The sequence below is a fragment of the Sipha flava genome, unplaced genomic scaffold, assembly GCF_003268045.1.
Source record: "Sipha flava isolate LNK unplaced genomic scaffold, YSA_version1 83_pilon_pilon, whole genome shotgun sequence".
In the NCBI taxonomy this organism is placed as follows: domain Eukaryota; kingdom Metazoa; phylum Arthropoda; class Insecta; order Hemiptera; family Aphididae; genus Sipha; species Sipha flava.
Genome location: NW_020273625.1, coordinates 80223 through 100264, shown reverse-complemented (window position 1 = coordinate 100264; position 20042 = coordinate 80223). Strand labels below are relative to the sequence as shown.

General features: G+C 25.7%; 1 protein-coding gene across 3 annotated transcripts in view; it reads right to left on the bottom strand.

Annotated features, from left to right (window-relative positions):
• The window catches only part of LOC112693272 (gonadotropin-releasing hormone receptor-like), a 99951-nt gene that overhangs the window by 6530 nt on the left and 73379 nt on the right, over positions 1 to 20042 (bottom strand). For 2 of the 3 annotated variants that reach the window (XM_025568262.1, XM_025568263.1), the window contains exon 7: positions 14721 to 14865. In XM_025568262.1, the coding sequence (XP_025424047.1) occupies positions 14721 to 14865 (145 nt within the window). Of the gene's footprint in view, positions 1 to 11264; positions 13105 to 14720; positions 14866 to 20042 lie in introns of those variants that run through there. The other variant, XM_025568264.1, reaches the window with a different exon arrangement.

The window sequence follows — 20042 nt, the reverse complement described above, 5'->3', positions numbered from 1 at the left end:
CACATATTTCATAATAAATTTATCATATAGTTAAGTTTTAAACAACCTTCAATCTTTAAGCATCTAACAGATTATTAAAATTTAACTGGTTGATTCGTAGTCTTCGAACTCCTACACTGGTTAAAGCAATTAACTAAATATATTCAATAATGATTTATAAGCAATTTAATATTCATTACATTGCTAATTTTTTAAAAATATTTTTCTTTCTACACAGTATTAATACAATTTTAAAGTTAATTTTGATTAAAAACACAAATATCAGAATAATTAATAAGAATAAAATTCTTAAATTGACACAACCATTTAAGTAACCTAATTTTCTTTAAAAATATTAATTGATACTATTTTTTCATACAGAGTGTATAATCTTATCGACTATATTATAATTAGTTTTATGAGTAGAAAAAAGCATGGAGGCGTATACACACTGTATACATTCTAAATTTTTTCTCTTTTACAGTGGGAAGTAATGTTATTTCTTTATTTTACATTTCAATTTCGCTTTTTTTTCCATTAAACCTTAAAGCTGTAGAATTTAGTATTTACATTTTTTCTAAGATATAATAATAAAATAAATAAAATCAAGAGACCTATGTAATTTGGTTACACTAAATTATATAAATACTTAATAATTACCTTATAATATCTACATTTCATATACGGAATATATTCCTGATCAGAAAAATGTTGTGCACTGATTTTGTGATGACAGAAAACATATTTCTAAAAGTTTATCTTTGATGCTTTCGGATACTGTCATTAATCTAACTAGAACTTTGTAAGTTGTAATGTAGAATCTAGTCATTATTTGTACACCAACCTTTTCAAACTTTCAAAACTTAATTGTACCCATGAACATTTTGGAAAACTCTGAGTAATTATTTACCAGTTAAAATTTTCATCACTATTATTTTTGAAGCCGTTATGGCGTAGTATAAGGTGACCATATATTTTTCTAGTCAAAACGAAACGAAACAAAAAAAAATAATTTAGATTAAAAATCAATTTTATTATCTGACAATTATTAATAAAACAATGTACCATTATGGTTTTAAAAGACAAAAAAATTAAATTTTATTAAAAACAACTTTTTTATAAAAAAGAAAAATCATCTATGTAAAGAAAAAAAAACGGACCATGATTACTGAATTACCAAAATAATGAACTATGAAAATAATTTATTGTTAGTGCTGATCTTGTGGTATTACACATTTATATTATAACTAGGGCTCGGAAGTTATAGGAGTTGCATATTATTCTGTATGCGCTTGATTTATAGCAGATCAAGTTAGAAATCCGAGCTATACAATATTGAGTTTAAAAATTGAAAATTAAAAATGCATATTTTGCATATTTCATTAATTTTAGAGAAAAAGTGCATATTTCATCGACTTTCATTGATTTTGGCATATTTGTATATGTTACCGTCAATGATGTAAATTAGTTAATAACGTAAATGCCTAGCGAATATTATAAATCCTATCATTAGTAGTCGATATTGTCAATGCCTATGCATTAACAGACAATATAGGTAAGGTTGTAAAATTAAAATATTTTGCAAACACATTTAGAACTATGACTAGGAACTTACCTTAATGTCTAATACTGATAGGCAATGTTGATAATTATGTTTAACGAAATATTAATAAAAATTTTAATATAAGACGAAATCGATTGGGACCATGATATTTTTCCGTGTTAACGGGGTTTCCGTCTTGACAGGGTTAATTAATTGTATGTAATTTGAAATGGGACCAAAATAATGTTCCGTTATACCAAGGTTTCCGTCTTACCGAAGTTTCGTCTTATCGAGGTTTTACTGTAATAAAATTACTATGGATTGATACTAGATACATGTTATCGCTATCTTTTACTTAATAGGTACCTAATGTACGGCCATCGACATATTATAGCTGATAAGTACGTACTGACGCAAGAACATTTTCAATCCAACCAACAAATAAATGATTTTATATTTTTATCATTTATGCCTAAAAAGCCCGGAGTTATCGTCATTACCTAGGAAATATTTCTAATGCATCATTGACTGATAATAACAGACATTAACGATATTTCCTAGTTAATATCGTTTACTGCCTAATTTGATCGGAAATATGGTTATTGAATAGTCATTAACATTAATTCCTTAATTTACATAATTGACGGTATTAATTATTTTCATTCTTAACCGATTTGTTTTAAATAATGTTACATAACACAACGCTAATAAAGCGGAAAACGTGTATCATATAAAACTCAATATTGTTTTTCGTGGTTATTAAAAAACCAAAAAAATAACAATAAATTTTATTGTTATTTTTCAATGTCTACTATGAATTTAACGAAAATATTTATAGTTTAAAGCAATAATTTAACAGGCTCCTTTAATTTCCGAACCCTAATTATAACACATTACGTCTATATTGATACATGGTTCGCCGCAATAGGTTTTTTTTTATATTTTATTAGTGTAGTTATATTCCGACACACCACATAGTCCCGCTTCCGTTCAACGTCATCCATGCAGTAATACAGTATATACACGTTACATGCGCACGTAATAGTTAAATATAATACTGATAGAAACAATAATTCATCGACAGATTAAAATTAATTATCATTATTTTTACTTTTTTTTGAAAACGGGACATTTTAATGTCCCGAAAATTTTCCTGGGGACAACAGGACGAAAATGCGAAAAACGGAACAGTCTGGTTCAAAACAGGACGTATAGTCACATTACGTATGTAGGATAACATTTCTACGTGTGAATGCATGTTGTCGGATAAATTATTATTTTATTATGTTTTATTTATTATATTTTAAATTTATATATATATATATATATATATATGTTAAGGTGTATGATCACATCGTGGTGATTGTTGACATTGCGGACATTATTGGTAACATGATTGTTCACATGCACATTAGTTATTTAGTGAATGTTGACATATGAATAAAAACACATTTTACATTTGTTTTACAATTTATAATTGATAAGAGTTACAAAAAGACAATTAAATAATAGATTTAGACTGTATTATTAGATTTAGTTTATTTGTTATATTACAGTTTGTCGTGACAAATTTACTGTGACATAAAATTATAATTTATTTATTTTTACACGCTAACTATAGTTAAATGTACTATTACAGAGTATTTCCCCATTTTTATAACTACCTTTTTTTTTTTTTGTAGTGGCATCTCATAAAATCTTGGTCACCTTTTTTTGGAACAGCTGTCAATACATGTGGAAATAAATCGTTTGATCTGGTACAACGTCTTTAAGTGAAACTATTTTTTCTTTGCATACTGAAAATTACTAGAACGATTAGCTTATGACCATGCATAATACTAATATCATCAAACCGATTTAATCTTCTACAATCAGTTATCTGTTTATTATTTTTCTTCAGCACTAATAACTTTACTCGCACCTTTATTGCACTTTTCGAAACTTAAATAGAAATAATTATCTTCCTTTTTTTGATTAAAAGTGAATTATACTATTCATAAAAATTTCTTTTATATTCTCCATTTTTATGATCGATAATTGTATGTTTAGTTAAAATCAAAATTAATAATAACACTTTTTAACACTGTGAAAAATACTGTTGGGCTAGGTTTAGTATTCGCGTCAGTATTAATAAAAATATACCCTGCAATTGAACGTTAAAAAATCAGATTGTTAAATATTGTGACTATCTTGAGCGATAACAATATTAATAGGCGAGCATATGTCTCAAACTCGGATTTAAAAAAAAAAGTTTCGAAACATTTTGATACTTTAATAACATCTAAAATATTTAATAATATACATCGCGAATCAAGTGAAGTCTAAATTTACGAGACGTTAGTTTAGAATTAGTTAGAAACATAATCCACAACCACCGGTATACCATATATATGTGGTTGCATAAAATTTACAATGTCAATATTCACTACAATTTTTGGTGTATTTGGACATACAGTGGTGGCTGTCAACATTCACCCACTGCGGACATTCATGTTCATATATATATATATATACATAGTTGAAATATACATTATACATGTATGATACTAATAATCTATAGTTACACTCGTGCAGCTTACACTAGATCCAATATAAAAACATAACTTAAATTACGTTTGAAGCGATAAACGTATTGATTTTATAATATGGTACTTTTCTTTTTAGATGGTCAAAATTGTTGGTCGTAAATCTGTCTCAAAAATCTCATATAATGATTTATTATTTAAAAATAAACATGACGTAGATATTAAATCCAAGAGGTGATTTTCAATTTCTTAGGAGTTTTGGGCTGTGTTGACGAAAAAACTTTTCTTAAATAAAATAAATACCTAACAACAAATTATATTTTTACTTTATTAATATTCTAATAAAAAAATACTTTTAATACCTGATATTTTTGAGTTGAAACTAAAATTTAATAACATTTAGTATTATAATTCGAGTTCTCGATGCATTTACTTAACACGTACTCGTGTTAAAATATATGACTAACGCAGCTTACTGCGTTACTTAAATACTTGGACTGGATTTTTAACCATTATAATATAATAACACACGTACTAACGTAATTTATTTAAATGATATGTGTTAAATGTATCTATAAAGGCTCTAATCAAATAATAACAACTGGTGAAAAATGAATACCTATATATTTTACATAATTCAGGAAATGTCAAAGAAAAGATGGATTAACCAAACTCTCTTCCTGGATACGAGATATAATATTCCCGAATATTATACGTATAATATTGGTAGACATTTGATGTTGCAATACTAAAACAGATACTTCATATTGCTGCGTATATGCGTATAATAATAATATCTGAGAACGAAAAGTTAATGACAATATTGTAATTGTTTATTGTTGTATCTTAATTTTATTATAGGACGCTTTATGTCATTATAACTGTCGTAGTAATGTACTTCCTATTCAACAATTAAATTGCAAAGGATCATGTTTGACATATGAGTTTTCGTTCCATGAACATAATTAATCCATTTATGTGGTAATTTCCATAATAAGCATTGCTAAATAGATTTGATAATAAAGTGTCTGTTACTATTGCTGAAAATATAAATTAAATATGAATAAATCAAAAATAATTAGTGTTTGTGCTGTGTTTAAATGTTGAAAGAAAAAATAAGTTTTGTAGTGAGCGACTGCGACGATTTATTTACGCACTTGATTATGATTTCTTTTTTTTTTTTTTATTGACAGTTTGGTGTTGCATTTATACCATTTTGTAACATGAAAATTTGTAATAGTTTGTAATGTGAAAGTGGCAGCGAATAAACAGCTTATGTTATTCAAGAACATATTTTGAGGTGAATTTATTTGTAGATACAAAAAAAAAACGAAAAATACGCCTACTACGTCAAAATAAAATCAATGTTCAATCTGATAATCAAAAAAAGTTTTCAAGAATTGCATTGCTTACAAAATTAAAAAAATCCAGATACGTACTTGTTTAGAAAAACTAATAAAACATGATATCCGAAAAATTAGATTTTACGTCGATCTTACGTAATGTCAAATAACATAATCAGAGGCGAATTTATCTTTTTTACGATTATAGGCACCAACAATTTGCCACCCCTATAATAGTTGAAGAAGTTATATTACCCCTTTCAAAATACCTAATCTAAATATTATATATATAAACGTATGTACCTTTGAATTTTTAGACAATTTTTTTCGCTTTTATTAATTAGTCTACTATGAAAAAAATATTAATGGATGTCCACTAAATTTTAATATAAACTGTTTTTCATAGTAACAGCATAGGATTAATAATATACAGTCGAAATATTAATATAGTGAGGCAGTGAGGGTATTTATATTTCCCCGAAATTCTGATGGTAACATATTAACAAAATGCATCCATTATTATACAATTATTTTTCGTAAATGTAAAGTAATTAATTTCCCAATTTTTTTTTTTAAGAATTTACTACCCTCAAATTTTGCAATTTTTGCCACCCTAGGCAGTTGCTTACAATGCCTAATGGGTGATTTACCTCTGAATATAATATTGACGTAGATAATAATATTTATACGATTTCGACCAAAATACGATTTCTCATAATCATATGCGTCTAAAAAATTGAGAAAATTTGATGTTATGATATGAAAACTACAAAGTTTACGGCATACTGGTGTTTGACAAAATCAAATTTTTATTTCTGTTGTAACTCAAAAAATAATAATTGTACATACAATAAATTAAGTTTTTACTAGATAAAATATAATAATTTATTTTAAATAAAATAATTAAAAAATAAAATCAAACTATTTATAGAAAATTGCAATATTCATATTTTTTTAGCCTTTGGACGAAAATATCTACAAAATAATTTTAGTTTTAAAAAAAGTCTTGAAGATGTAATACAAAATTCCTTTTACATATATATTACTGATTTAAGAAAAAACTTTGGTAAAATGACAAAAATCAAAAATATCCATTACATTTTCACAGTAAGATCATAAGATTGAATATATTATTTTTCATATAATTTTTTTTATAGCCATAAAAATTGGAAAATCGGTTTATAAGCATTATTAAATGAAATTTTTTACGAAATCAGATGTTTTAACGAATTTCCATTAAAAAATATTAAATATTTAGTTCAAGAAATTTCATAGTTGCAATTTATTTTAATTAAGTACTGCTTATAAGCAATTTAAATTTTTGATTTTTCTAAATTCTAGATGCCTTTATTTTGGGAAATTTTTTTTTTACTATGTCAATTAACTTTAGGAACATCAACTGATCCACTCGACCTCTTCATCAAAATAATTTTTTAGAAAGCTAGTTTGTTCTTTATAATTGTATTTAAGTTTCTAGTTGAAAAAACCAGTACTGCAATACCTTTTGCTCATTATTTTATTTCACCTGATTTAGGAGTTTCGTTCTTTTTTCATTTTTTTACAAAAATATATTTTAAAGTCATACTACTAAAAATGTATCAACTAAACGTACATTAAAAATACTAAACATATCATTAAAATTATAAAATGGTATAAAGTATGTGTGATTGTTCTGTAATCGTTTGAACTAAATGTTTAAAATCATACTACTAAAAATATTAGTTACTTTTAACACATCAATGATATTATAGACTTTATAATATTAAATATGCATCAACTAAACATACATTTTTTAATGAATTTGATTCATATAATTAAAATTATAAAATGGTATAAAGTATATGTAATTATTCTGTAATCATTTGAATTAAATGTTTTGATTAAAGAAGGGAAATATCAAAAATTCATTAATTTCTGACTGAATATAACTGATGAGCCGTTATGAATGCGTCTTCATTTAATAATTAAAATTATTGTAAGAAGATAGAAATGATCATTAAGAAGAGTTCACCTCAAAATATGATAAAAATGTATAAGTCATAGAAAACAAGATATTATAGAAAAATTATTGTAAAGGTCATACTTACTTAACAAATAATAATATGTTCGATATTGATGGAGTAACATATTTTATGTATCAAAATAGAAATTAACAATATAATAATTATATTGTCTTTTACTAAATAATCGTTCATGTAGTTTAGTTGTTGTTAAATTGTTCGATAATGAAAATATTTATACATGAACAATTATCAAATATATTTTATCTATGAATAAGTGAGTTTTTTTTTTTTTTTAATTGGGAATGAAACAAATATTGGTTTTACGTTGATTATTTGATACACTTTAATCGATTTTAATCATTTTTAGTTGAATTCCTCTCATTATATTGAAATAGAATGTAGAATAAATTATTAGATGAATGATTTATGTAAATAAAGAGTTTGAAAAATTATTTTTGTTTAAGTAAAAATAAATTTAATTATATAATACGTGCATTTAATAACAATAATAATAATAATTGTATTTTAAGACCAATATTATCTATAAACGTATAGTAAACTACAAAAATAAATAAAATGTAATTTAAATTGTTCATAAGTAATATAGTTACTGGCAAACTGTATGATGTATAAAATAAATAGTTCATATGAAAAAATGTATCTACATTTACAATCATTAATCTGAAAAATTAAATTATTATTTATTTATTTTTTTACAAGATTAATCTTCAAATGAAGAATGACTAAAAAAAAAAAATGTTGTTATTTTTTTAATTTTTCTATCGCATCAATAGACATTATACGAAGTGTTTTGATATAATTATATTAATATAATGCAGGCTGAAAACCATCTTTATTTTTGTATGTATATGCAGATACAGAATGCAATTCTCTTTTCGTGAATAGAATATCTATAAATCAAATCGTTATAATGAATTAATGCGATTTATAGACTATTTATAAACTATTATTCACATGGTAGGAAATAAGAAAGCTTAATGACCCAAAAACATAAAATATTGACTGATAACAACCGAAATCTTAGAAATGGTAACATATTTATTTTGAAAAAGTTGTATGTATAGCTAATTTTTATGAGTTACAATTTTAACTCGGATTTACATGCATGTGCAAATGTATAGTGGTAGGTCGTATTAAGTTAGCACAACATTTGTTTCATAATATGATTTTATCAATTAAAACTCTTAGGGCATGTTTTTACGTAATTGACATTTACTTATTTTTTATTTTATTTATTTTTATTATTTTTTATTTAACGATTTTAATTGCATATTTCATCTTTTAGTACATATTTCGATTTTTTTTTTTTTTTTAATTTTTGAATTATTTACTTTGATATTTTAATATAAGGGGTAAATCTGTTTATGAAAAATGTAGAAAAATATTATCAAAAAAACGAAGGCTAAGACATACTAAAATATTAAGCATTTTAAATGGTGAAAGTAAATCGATTCAAACCAGCGAATATTTATCTCCAAATTATGTGCTTATTTTTAAATGCACCTATTAATTTTGTAGCCGTGGAAAATTAATTTTCCAGATATAAAAATTTGTTGACGGTCAAACACTGATCAATGGTTTTTGAAAATATAACTAAAATGATTGTCATTCAATGAAATTCACATTTAGGTAAGAAAATTTGTTTTAGAATACATTTTTGATATTAATTGATTTCTTTTTTTTTATATATATATTAAAACTACCTACAAATTAATTTTGGTAAATAAATTCCTAAAAGAGAAGATGAATGAAAAGTATTTTTAAATTAGGGTTCCATATTTTAATCATAAATCCTTCCTCATTTTAAATGTATTTTTTTATATATTATTTTAATTTAATGTTCAAAAAATAAATGTTTTTTTTTTTTGTTAATTTTTGAGTGCATAATTATTTTTCTCATGTATTTTAGTGCCTACATTTGTATATATATAAAAATTTTCTTGCGTATAATTAGTTGGGTTATAATGCATATAAATATAGTTATAATAAGTTATAGAGTAGTATTCTTAACGAGAAAAATAATTGAGTTGTTTAGTTATTAATTTATTATAAATAATATTAATAGAATAGAGTTTACAAAAATTTCATTTCAATTTAATTATTTAATGTTATATCATAATATAATAATTATGATCAATGTAGTTTATTTTAAATTTTCAGATAAAAAGAAAAAAGACTGTTTATAATTAATATAAACTTTTAAATAAAATTTTAAAAATGGATTATGATAATATTAGCCACGATTGGAAAGATATTAGAATTATAAAGACTGTTTTCATTCTAGTCATAATAATTTCATTTAAAAATTATTTAAATTTTTAAATGATTGAATGTGTGATTTTATTGCAAAGTAGTAATGATACTTTAATTTACTCAACTACCTTATACTATCAATAATTTAACTATTTTTGTATAAATAATAAAATAGTTTACATGTTTAGAAGTTGAACCTTAAACCAATTGTAAATAATTTAATTGATTACATTACGCTGCAAATATAATATTGATTTTTGTAGAGTCTTATCTGTTCGTAAAATAGAGATTTTTTTTAAAACATTACTTGCTTCATTTATTTTGTTATTTAGATAAATTATTCCAGTGCGAACTACAAATAAAGTATCATATATTGATTCATAGTTATAAAACTGTTCATTGTTATCTACAATAAAATATGAAAATTCACAGATTTTAAATAATTAAACACTGTTTTTTGTCAGATTTTGAATACTCGACAGAATATAATATTATTATATTTCAACGACATTTATTTGAAAAATAAGACAATTAATTCAATTTACTTATAATCATTGAAAATATAATAAATAATAATCATATTCCATTAAAAGATAATAAGTTTATCCATACCAAGTGTTTACAGTAGAAACACTTAGCACACTTCTTAATATACATCTATATAAACACAAATAATTATGCCTGATATATGCATACATCTGTACATGAAAATTATAAATATTTTTTCTCTATTATAATTACACAGATATTTTGAAAAACTCTAAATTGTATTACTAACATAATCTGTACAGATTAATAATCTAATTGTAATATAACACATGCGATGATTTTCTTAAAATTTAATAATAATAATAATAATAATAATAATAATAATAAAATTATATAATTTGTGAAACTATAAAGCCGATGCACAAAAATTACTTAAATTATTTCTATATTAAAAGCAAGCTCTAAACTACTACATCGATTTTTGTTTATAATTTTATGAAATGTACGAACCACGATCAATGATTAATATGATTTATAAAATAATAACTACTTTAATAGGAATTAACATTTTATAACTATCCGTAACTAAATGACATTAACAGAGAATAATATTAAATAAAAAAAATAAAAAAATCTTGTATTAATAATAATTATTAAATATTTTAAAATATTATTTGTAGCTCTCCTGTAACAAGACAGTTACAATAAAAATTTATCAGCTATAATTTATGTTCGTATTCAAACATGTATTCGAGATAAGCATAAAAAAAATACATCATTAACCCTATGAAATGTGTTTTTGGTATTTACCGCGTAAGGCCTTCAATTTTTAGTTGGATTTTAAAGCAATACTGTTAAGTTCTAAATTTGTTTGTATATTTTTCCATCGAACTATTTAATTGACTGATGTATTTTCATGATCAATAATATTGTTCTTAACGTAATATTTACATTATGGTAATTTAGTAAATAATTAAATTTCAAAAATACTATAGATTTTTTTAAATTAATGGATTAAACTTTCCAAATTTTTCGAATCAATCTTTTTATTATTTAAATTTTGTATTGTGATGGTAATAAAGAGAATTTCCATATTTTATATATAATTTTTTTAAATTAAAACAGTTTTGGTTGTAAACAAAATTTTTCAAAAAAAAAATAAAAAAAGTATAAGTTTTAACATAACAGCATCAAAAATGAAGTACAATTTTATCTGTGTTGGTGAGTTGCGGTCCAATTCCTAAAGAACGTACGAGTTGCGGCCCAGGTTTATGAAATGTACGTACGAATTGCGGCCATATAATAATGTAAAAAAATATCCAAAAAAATATTTTCAATAATGACTATCGTCTATGTTATCATTGTATAGTTTTGTAAATCCTAAACTTTGGATTTTTCTCTACCAACTTTTCCCCAAATGAAATCGACATCCTCTTATTTGAACTTCAGGGAAGACTTCCGCTACAACATTATGTATTGGTGATTCAAAATCTATAAAAATATCAGTAGGAGAACACGATATACCAATGAATATGGAGTGACGAATTATATGTCGAAATGCACACGTATATGTAGTATTTAATTTGTTGGGCAGTAAAAAATCACAAGAAGTAAATAGACATAATTTTTACGGCTATGTATGGTAATAGATGGTAATAAATGATGTAAATTTCTTTGGACAGCTCTTGAACGTCTCATCGACGTATAATTTTTTTACATCACATAGAAATTTAATATTTTGTTGTGTAGAAAAACCAACTATCGAATTTATGTTATCGTTTACAAACAAAAATTGTTCACCTGTGTTGGTTTTAATTTCCATGAACCCCAAATCAGCATGTAATCCTTCGATGCACCTCAACAGAGGGGGTGCACAGATAGATGGGCACGATGAATGTACCGAATTAATGATAAATCATTGTTTGTCAAAGTCGGTATATCACCTTATTTCAATTCCAAGCGAATAAGATTTGTTGAATTGCAAGAAATGTCTACTACAGCTTTTCTTTTTATAGAATTACTCATTATTTGCCTGTTTAGGATTTTTTCATAATGTTTTCTATGTCGTGATTGATGTTACTCTCGGCTATTTGAAGGTGATAATTTAATAAAGCACTTGCAATTTTTGAAACAGAAAGGCCACCGCTGTACATCAGTGTCTTATGAAAACGGATTTATAGTCTTCGTAGATAATAAGTAGCTTTGATTTTTCACTATATACAACTTTCATGACGAAATATTCAAATACGTATAGTATTTGTAATAGTAGTAAACTATTATACAAACGATACGAACTTATACGAACAAAGATTGATTTCGGACTAAATACGATTTGACAATTTTCATTTTGTCATTTAAAATTTTCGTAGTTAATGCGAGTCATGCGGCAGATAATACAATAAAACGATCTATATTATCTTTATTATATTAAATAAATATGTAACTTGATATACGTATCGAACATTTCGTTTATCGTTATTCGTTCATCACTATATGTACAGGCAACACCGTATCTCACAGGTACATAGTTAATAGGTATATGTGTAATGATAAATACTCGGGCCGCAACTCACCTACAGCTACAATATTATCTGACCAGAATTCACCAGTCTCCAACACCAAAAACGATACGTCGGACCGCAACTCACCCACAGCCGATTTCATAAAAATGCCTCGTGAATCGATAAACAAGTATTTCATCACTAATGTGCACACGTGTGTGTTAGATAAACGATTATCGGAGATTAAAATTTATTATGCATTTTATATAATATGTTAAAAGACTTATCAATTCCTATCGATATTGAAGCCAAAATATATTTATAAATTTTATATTATAGGTTTGACTGATATAAAAGTTGCATGTTTATACGTATCGACGTAGTCCATCTAGTAGCGCTTCAAAAATCCGTTAATCTGGTTTCTGTAGAAGTTTTAGAGATCGTGGCCTAACACAATATAATAACATCAATATATTATTATGGTAATATTTTTTAAATATTGAACTAACGATTTCGTTATCACAGCTTAAAATTATTATATCGTTAGTCTAAATAACCATAACATTATCTGCCTTTTTTTAGTCCTTCAAATTAATAAAACAAGAAAGCACACAAATTATGACTAGGCTTAATTGCAATACGTGTTCAGTTAATTTTAGTCCATATAATTGTTGTTAATAATAGTGGAAATAAATTCATATAAAACACGTTTAACACTAAAAAAATAATCGGTATCAAATAAATTCGTATTTACATGTATATGTGAATTTTCATTGCAATTAATTATTCTAAGCATTGAATCATGCCCATAAATTATATTCATAATGAAATCAAAAATTTTCTACGGTGGGTTATCAAAATAAACATTGCGAGCAGCAAAACACCATTGAATTTGTATCTGAAGCAATTATTTTACTAAATCAAGTAAGCGGTACTGATGTAAAAGCATTGTTTAACAAAAAGTTTCGATGATACATTACATGTTCTATAAGTCGTTTGACATCGCCACCAACGTTCGTATCGTTTCAATGATAACATATTATTATTATTATTATTATTATTATTATTACTAACCGTAACGTGGTGGCGGATACGTTGTTGGCAAGTGGAGGGACTCGTAAAGAATTAAATATAAATAAATAAAAATTTGTACAACATCAGGACGATCCGTACATGGGCACTAAGTTTCCAGTGGGGAATAAAAAATGGGAAACGACGAAAAGTTTCATTTCCGAACCCTTTACACAACGATATCATTGTCATCGTATCGCCGGGATCCCTCATCTCGAACATTAAATAACGAGCGGCGTATTAGTATACGTCAAGGGCATCGACAAAGATTATTTATGGGATAAGGGAATGGTACAATTTGTTTTGGTAAAAATTATTTTTTTTATAACTTATTTGTGTACAAGCAAGGATTTTGGCAACAGGCAAGGTTCGAATCCCCGAAACCCCCACTTACCTACGCCACTGGTATGCATGTACAAAGCGGTACTAAGGCGGATTATTATGCGTGATCGTGTAAAATAATACAATATGCGCTCTGCGTCCCGAGACACCAGAACGTGTTGATATACTGCAGACGGTGACGATATGAATCGTTAAACAAATCGATTACCGCACCTGGTCGTGCAGTACGTTGAAACAACGTACTTTTATGCCGAGGATACAGCGGCGTAGGGTAGAGGTGGTCGGGGGGTTTGAACCCCCTATTGCCGAAATCCCGGCTAGTACATTAATATTTATTATCTAAATATATCAAATTGCCCCCTTTCCATCCCATAAGTAATCTTAACCTGCGTCCTTGTAAGGAAATTATGTTATATCAATTGTCATTTACTAGAAATATTATTATTATTATTATTATTATTATTATTATTATTAATATTATTATTGTTATTGTTATAATTATTATTATTAATCATAATTACTGCTTGTTGTTATACTATTATTGTTTTGTTAGGTTATCGTCATTCGACACGGCGAACCGATATGGAAAGCGCAGGCAACCGTATCTCAGTGGTGCATGCGGTGGACGCCAAACTGGCACTGGGTCTCACCTGCGTCACCAGCGTCCTCCTGGTGCGTATGTTGAACGCCCCGTACACGATTGGATTCATACACGAGTTGGTGCACGCGAACATGAACAGCGCGTGTTGCACCTTCTGATCCACCATTTGTGCCGACTTGTTGTCCGTCCAGTACCTGCGCAACAAAACAACACGTGGTCGTATACGACCACTGACGGTTAAATGGCACGAAAACAAAAAAAAAAAATCGAAAAATAGCAGCAGCAGCAACAACTACATGTTCCGCACAGGTCAGGGATCTCCAATATTTTTTTTTACGGTGAGCCAAATCTGAGCTACGCTTTGGTGTCGTGGACCAAAATTTTTTTTTTTCGAGAAATATAGAGATAACGGAAAATATGTAGTATGTAAACGAATAACCAGAAAATTTAGGATAAAGTTCAACTTATTTTATTGATAATCCAATACATTCATACCTATTTTTTGATTAAATCACAAGAAACACAAATATATCATTGCATACGAATATGGTTCCTTATGCAGTTGTATGTGCAATCAGTGTTTCTCAGTTTCATAAAAATTTCAGAAATTGAATTAAATAAACGGAAAACGAAATGATGAATTTCGATGTGTCATGACTATGATGAAAAGGAGAAATGCCATTTATGTAGTAGCAAATACCAGAACTGGGCAACATTTTATCTATATGATTATTCGAATAAATATGTATTCGAATAAAAAAATCATCCGAATAATAATTTATTCGAATAAAATGTTATAATATTATGATATATATATATATAATAATCATCAAAATAACATTTTATTCGAATAACGCTCTAGTTTGGCACAGACTAGAATTCGAAGTCTGTAGTAATAGTATGTTTAGAAAAAATAAAATTTATAAGATGTTGGTAGTAATCTGATAAGATATGAATTATTGTTGCGCTCGTGCGTGTACGAAGTGTGAAACAATCAGCAGTGATTCGATCGTGAAACGACAGACAGCTTTAATTCACGTGTTCTGTTCGTTGAACACCTGCTCCTAACAAGTTGAATGCACACGATTCCAGTAATATCTGTTATCCACGGTTATACACGAGAATTGCGTTCCAAAATAAAAAAAATCGAAAAATAGGTAGTGTACGAATTACGTCCCGAGTTTTCCAGACGACTGCATGAATTACGTTCGGCTTTATCATTAATTTAATCTTTTTATTTTTTAATTTTATAATATGATTATAATTAGAAATTAATATATTATTTAATTGACATACTTCTAATTGCATAACAACACAAACAATATTATTAACCTGCCGTTAGTAATTTAGCTGTTGACAGTCCTAAGTCTGCATAAAATGGGAAGGAAAATAATGTTTATACTTTGGGATGCGATTCGTATAGTCGTTTAGAAAACCCGGGATGCAATTCATGTGGAAACTGGATTTCAGAACGCGATTCATGTACACCGGCATCCAGGTATGTGTAAGTAATGGGTTCTATGTAATATTTTAAAATCAATCATAAAAGTGTTGGCCAGCGGCAGAGTAGGGCGTTATTCGAATAAAATTTTATTTAGATGATTATTTAGATAACATTTTATTCGAATAAGTATTTATTCATATGATTTTTTCACAATTATTCGAATGAAAATGTATTCCAATAATTTTCAAACATTTGAATAACAAATTATTCGAATGATTTTCTAATATTATAATTCGAATAAAAAATGATTCGAATAATTTTCGTTCATTTTGTTTGGGTAAACATTGGTTTCGTAATTTAAAACAGGCATATATTATAATTTATAAACAATAGTTGATATTGTATTTTAAGTTACATAATATAAATCTTATTTTATTCGGAAAAATGTTAAAATATCATGTATAAAACAAATATAGATCAATAGAAGAAAGTGAAGAATTTGATATCATTTTTTAAATAATAATTTTTTACTATTGTAATACGAATAATATTTTATGATAATATTTCATGACAATTACAACAATCAAAAATAGTAGTAAATAATAGTAACAAAAATGTAAATAGTTTTAGCGAAAATGAAAATAAGTAATTATAAAAAATTTTAAATTTCAATAAATAAGTCTAATAATAGCAAGTAGATAACTAATTATAATTATAATTCAAATATTAACAAATAACATTATACTTATTGGTTATTAATGAATTATTAAATTATATTTCAGAATAACCCTTTGTTCAAACATATAATTTAATAGTTTGTTGGATTTTGGTAAATTGGTCATAGTTACATATGAATATTAAACACCACTGTCACTCATTCATACACTCGTTCATAGGACAACTAACCAACTAATAAGGCAACACGACACAAGTCATAATTATAATTATAAGACACTCTTTAAAGTTTATGTTGTACAAAGTACATTAGATAAAACCTTTATATTTTTGTGTAGAACTCTATATTTGAATTTATAAATATGAGATACAACATATATACATATCAGTATAATATATATTATTATAAACGATACATGTCTATATCATAATCTATAAACTATAGTACTCTACTACGGACTATTTACTAGATACAATAATACCATCTTCAATATTGATATAAATATAATTTTTTATTCTAATAATTAACTAGATAACATTTTGCCCAACTCTGGCCAACGGTATCAACAATTCGTAGAACCATATTATTAATATCGTAAATATTTTCTTAATATATTTAAAACTTCCTGCATAACGAACCGCTTTAAACAAACCATTAATTATTTGTCAAAAAAACTTTCCTTTTAACGAATTATATAACACGCTATTTAGTTATTATGTATTATAATAATTGTATTGCGGATCTTTCAAAAGAATGGGAAAATTAAATTTTGGGAACAACAAACACTCCTTTCGACAATATTCCTCGATACAACATAAAATACTATTATTTGTCCATTTGAATTATTTAACAATCGCCATATTATTGACTTTGTATATATCCTACGATGAATTTTTAACTCGAAACTGGTCGTATATTATAAGTATAATAATCCTTCAAACTAAGAGTTCATTTATTTATTTATTTATTTATTTATACATTACAGAGCCGAAACTAGGGTGAAGCGAAGAAGGCATTTGCCATGGGCGTCTGAAGCTGGAGGGGCGCAAAAATATTAAATGATTAACTTAAGAAAAAGTATTAATTGTTGTCGATATCTGCTTAATATCTATATTATATTTGCTAACACAAAAGCAAGGCAAATTAAATTATAAATAATAATTGTTTTAAATTATTTTATTATATTTTTATTATTATTAACTATTATTTTCAAACATCTAATAATTGGCAAATATCAAATTTATTTGTTTACCATAATATAAGAAGATGATAATTAATAATTATATACTTGTGGCTGAAAATGTTATTCCTTGTTTTGCTAGAAACCTGATTACAATTTTTCAAATTTTTCCTAATCGTATTATACATATTAAAAGCTGTGAGTATGTCAACACTACAACAGAGGGCGCAATGCTTCAGTTCTGCCTCAGAATAAAAAATAGCTCGGTACGGTTCTGATATATTAATTTACAAGTATTAATCATTCAATAATTTTTAATTTTAATTTAATTTTTTATTATTTTATGAATTATTTCGTTGAAATAACCAATTTCGTTAACATTTCATTTTAAAACGTTATAATTCATTTTTGAAACTTTCCAATACATTATTTATTTTTATTTTTTTTTAACTATAAAAATGTAATAGACTTTTATAATTTTATAAAATTTAATATTTAAACGTTTGTAATTTTTTTTTAGAACTAATTATATATATGGATACGGGTATAGATATATAAATAAAATAAATACATATACGTATAGAAAACTTTGTATTATTTTTTTAAGACTTTTTTTGTAAAAACAAAAAAACAATTTTTAATATTTTCGAAAATAAATATTAAGAAAATAAAAAAAATTAAGTTTTTTGTATAAAGATCAATTTTTTTTTTATTATTATTATTATATCAAGTATATCGTAAATTATATAAGCATTCAGTGAAAATATCATTGCTTAACGGTTATTATTTTTTGAATTAGGATGTACCTAAACAAAATTAAATTTTGTCGAAAACCTACTCCGACTTATAAAATTTACATTACCCCTCCAGTAGACTGGCACTTAGCTAAATAGGTCAATTTTTTTTTTTTTTTTTTTGATATTTGTTGCTCTCACTCACTAATTCTGTTCGATATATTTAATAAATAATTTTGGTAAATTTTGAGCATGATAAGTCACCTTCACGTCGCTCGAAAGGGTTGAAACTTTAAAAATAGAGGCTATTTTTCTTTTTTAAGCGTACTTTCTTATATTTTAAAGTGACACTAAAAATATACATAAATATTATTGTTAAACTTATTATTTACTAAAATAAAATTTCTTATTCATTCACGACAACACATAACATTATATATGTAATTAGTAGGGCTCGGAAGTTGTTGCATTTGCATGTTTTTTTTTGCACGATTGGATTTATTGCTGAGTGAGCTAGAAATTCGTTCCAAGACACTACGAAAACCATATCAAAAATTTATAGTGCATATTTTTGCATATTTAGTGATTTTTAGATTTTATAGCATATTTCTTAACTTTACAATTTCTTAGAGCATATTTTATGATTTTTGAAGATTCAGAATGAAAATTCAAAAAAATAAAAAATTAATTCATTCATATTGAGAGAACTTTCTTAATATTCTTGTATTGTATTTTTCAAATTCCCATTCGACATTAAAAACAATGTTTTTATCCTATTGGTTTATATAATATACATATATTTATAAATTATAATTACTGCTAGCTTCATCTAAAATAAAATATTATAAAAATATCAAATAGGAGCAGCTGCTATCGAAATACAATGATTTTCTATAACTATTTTTCTAGAAAATAATGATTATTGAACATTCTACTAGTGCATTTTATTTTATTCAAGAAACATTTTTAATGCTATTTTATTATTATTATTTTTTTTTTTAAATCAAAATTATTTTTATTACTTTGCTTTTTCTATATTTATAATTTTATAAAATATTTGTGCAAATGAAAATTTTGTGTACAAAAATAAAATATAAGTGCATATTTTTAGAGCATATTTGTACTTTTTTAAGCGCATAAGTGCATGCATATATAGTATTTTTTAAGTGCATTAAGTTCCGAGCCCTAGTAATTAGTAATTGCTTACAAAACGTCGTAGTACTTATCGTCATCGCGCACCGACACATTGCACGTCGTCAAATTCTACAATAATATGACAATACATACATAGTCATACATTTTTCCCGATGATAATTTTATCGATAGTATATCGACAA